The sequence below is a fragment of the Salvia miltiorrhiza genome, chromosome 7 (assembly GCF_028751815.1).
Source record: "Salvia miltiorrhiza cultivar Shanhuang (shh) chromosome 7, IMPLAD_Smil_shh, whole genome shotgun sequence".
NCBI lineage: Eukaryota > Viridiplantae > Streptophyta > Magnoliopsida > Lamiales > Lamiaceae > Salvia > Salvia miltiorrhiza.
The window spans coordinates 39,942,303-39,945,476 of NC_080393.1; the positions used below are offsets into that span (position 1 = coordinate 39,942,303).

General features: G+C 34.0%; 1 protein-coding gene across 1 annotated transcript; it reads right to left on the bottom strand.

The window, feature by feature from the left end:
* Nucleotides 1-987: 987 nt before the first annotated feature.
* LOC130994212 (uncharacterized) lies at nt 988-2,028 on the bottom strand. Its single transcript, XM_057919247.1, has one exon. The coding sequence runs from the start codon at nt 1,999-2,001 to the stop codon at nt 988-990; it is 1,014 nt and encodes a 337-aa protein (XP_057775230.1). The 5' UTR covers nt 2,002-2,028.
* Between the last annotated feature and the right edge of the window lie 1,146 nt (nt 2,029-3,174).

The window sequence follows — 3,174 nt, forward strand, 5'->3', positions numbered from 1 at the left end:
CCAATAGCCATACATTAGTTATCAAATGCTTGAGATGTAAACTCACCAGCATTATCAAGACGAATTCTTTTAATTGAATTGTCTGGGAATTGAGCTCTTAATTTTATGATTTGAGCAAGTAGTCTAGCAAATGCTGCATTTCTAGTAGAAAGCAAGCATACATGTGACCATCTAGAAGAAGCATCAATCAATACCATAAAGTATCGAAAAGGTCCACAAGGTGGATGTATAGGTCCACAAATGTCTCCTTGAATTCTTTCTAAGAAAGATGGAGATTCAGTATTAACCTTCGTATATGAAGGTCTAATGACTAACTTGCCTTGCGCACAAGCATCACATGGGAATTCATTTGTAGAAAGAATCTTTTGATTTTTTATGTTGTGCCCATATGAATTATTGATTATTCAGCGCATCATAGTCGCTCCAGGATGTCCAAACCTATCATGCCAAAGCTTAAAGCTTTTTGTATCATTGAACTTTACGTTCATGACATGGTTTGTCTCAATTGCTTTTATGAATGTGTAATACATTCCAGAAGGTAGTGTTGCTAATTTTTCTCTATGTGGTATCCATTATTGCGGATATCCTTGAAACTTAGTAAGTTCCTTTTAGACTTACTAGAGTACAGGGCATTTTCAATATCTAATTTAGTATCATTTGGCAAAATGATACAAGCTCTTCCGGAGCCTTCAATGATGTTTGATGCACCTGATATTATGTTGACATTATCCTCAGCTAATGTCAACTTAAGGTAATACTTCTTCTTTTGAAGAATAGTGTGTGTGGTGGCACTATCGACAAGACAAATATCACAAGATTCCATTTGATTTTCTGAGATATTTTTGAAAAAAAAAATCAATTATTATTGAGTAAGCATTTCAAGATAAAGAAATAAGCAAATGTTCTAATCAAAAATAAAAACAACTTGAAAGTAAATAGTAGAAATAAGCAATGTCATCTTAACAACTAGAAATAAAAGATTAAAGACTAAATAGTGTCCATATTATTGTCTTCAAGCACACCACCATCGATCAACTGATCTATATTATCTCCTTTTGGGTCTTCAAAGAAGTCGGAGATATCTAAATGAGTAGTATCAATTGGACCGTCAAAGTCAACATTATTGGACTCCTTCTTGCCTTTTCCCTTGATTGAATCTTGATATAGATCTGCAAGGTGTTTTGCTGTTCGGCAAGTACGTGCCCAATGTCCTGTCATACCACACCTTTGGCATTCACCTTCCTTTTTGTATGAATTGTGCTCGTTGGATGCTTTATGCTTTTTGTTGCTAGAGGTTGCATCATGTGGTTTACCACGCCCATGACCGCGACCATATCCACGTCCACGCCCAGGTCCACGTTGCTTCCCACGACCACGTCCATTATCATGGTTGAAAGTTGCATTGACTTCAGGCAATGCAGCGGAACCGGTTGGGCGGAGTTCGTGATTTTTCAAGAGCAATTCATTATTTTGCTCGGCAACCAACAAACAAGATATTAATTCTGAGTACTTTTTGAAACCACGCTCTCTATATTGTTGCTGTAACAGCACATTAGAAGCATGAAAAGTGGAGAATGTTTTCTCAAGCATATCAGCATCACTGCTTTTCTCTCCACAAAGTTTCAATTTAGAAACAATTCTAAATAATTCAGAATTATAAGCACTCACATACTTAAAGTCTTGTAGTCTTAGATGCATCCACTCGTAACGAGCTTTAGGAAGGACGATAGTCTTTTGATGATCAAACCTTTCTTTGAGGTTCGTCCACAATTCTTGTGGATCTTTGACAGTCAGATACTCTGTCTTAAGGTCATCATGAAGGTGATGACGAAGGAATATTAGTGCCTTAGCGCGATCCTGGTCGGACGCTTTGTTTCCTTCTTTGATAGTTTCTCCTAGACCCCTTGAGATCAGGTGAATATCAGCATCAAGAGTCCATGACATGTAATTCTTGCCCGAGATGTCAAGGGCGATGAACTCAAGTTTGGCTATGTTTGCCATCCGTGCAATTCTGCACAAAATAATCAAGGATATGTTATCCAAATGTTTAATTTATTTTGCTCATAGAGCATGCAATATTCTTCAGGAATATTACTTGTGCTATTTTTAATAGCATCAATTTAAGATCTTGAGTGTAATATTCTTCAGGAATATTACTTGTGCTACTTAAATAGCATCAATTAATTTTCAAGATCATTTTGAAAAAAAATAGACTATATATATAAAATATTTCATAATATAATAAAAGTACAAAAATCACATATTTTGGCATAAAAAAGATAACAAATTGACGGAATATCAAAGCATATAAATTGGCATAAACCCTAATCACAAAATAGATAGAAACAAATTTATCACCAATACAGAAAATCAATTTATAACATTAAGAACATAGTATTAAATTTATATACGTATAATTGGACAGGTGTTCTTAATATATTATATACTGTGTTGGATCGATTTAATATATATACAAGTCTTGTTTAATCTACTGGAGATAATTAGTATATGGATAAATATATACTAGGGATTTGTTTAATCTACAACAATTCGGGAACTACAAAACAATAATCAAAGTTCACACATACAAACACGATCTCTTATATAATCTGAATTCACACACACACATGCACTTGAATTATTATGGTGTACTATTCTAAAGATTCGTGCACTAGGGATTTGATTAAACACCATACACATAATACTTTAATGAAACAAGAGATTGTAATATTTGCACAAAAATATTCAGATCGAAGATGAATTCGAGAATTTTGTGAAATTAAATAGAGATGAAGTTATTTAATTAACTACACTCTTATATGATTCACATAAAATCGATACAAACATTAAAATAAAATTACCTTTTACAATCGAAGGGAGATGATGACAACTAGAACTATCATGCTGATAATGTGTTATAAACTAGAGAGAAGCGAGAGAATAGAGAAGAGAATACGAATCAAGTGTATTCAATATGAGGGCCAAAGGCCTCTATTTATACAAGTAGGAAGCTAGGGTTTTAGGGAGGTTTCTTGGTCAACACACATAAGATATATCTTATAGATATATTTACAACAGTAACAGTAATATTGTAACCTTTTGATAAAAACAATATTAATGAAACCTCCAACCGCTCAAGGAATCCCATGTGCAAGCCACGCTGTGTGGACGTTT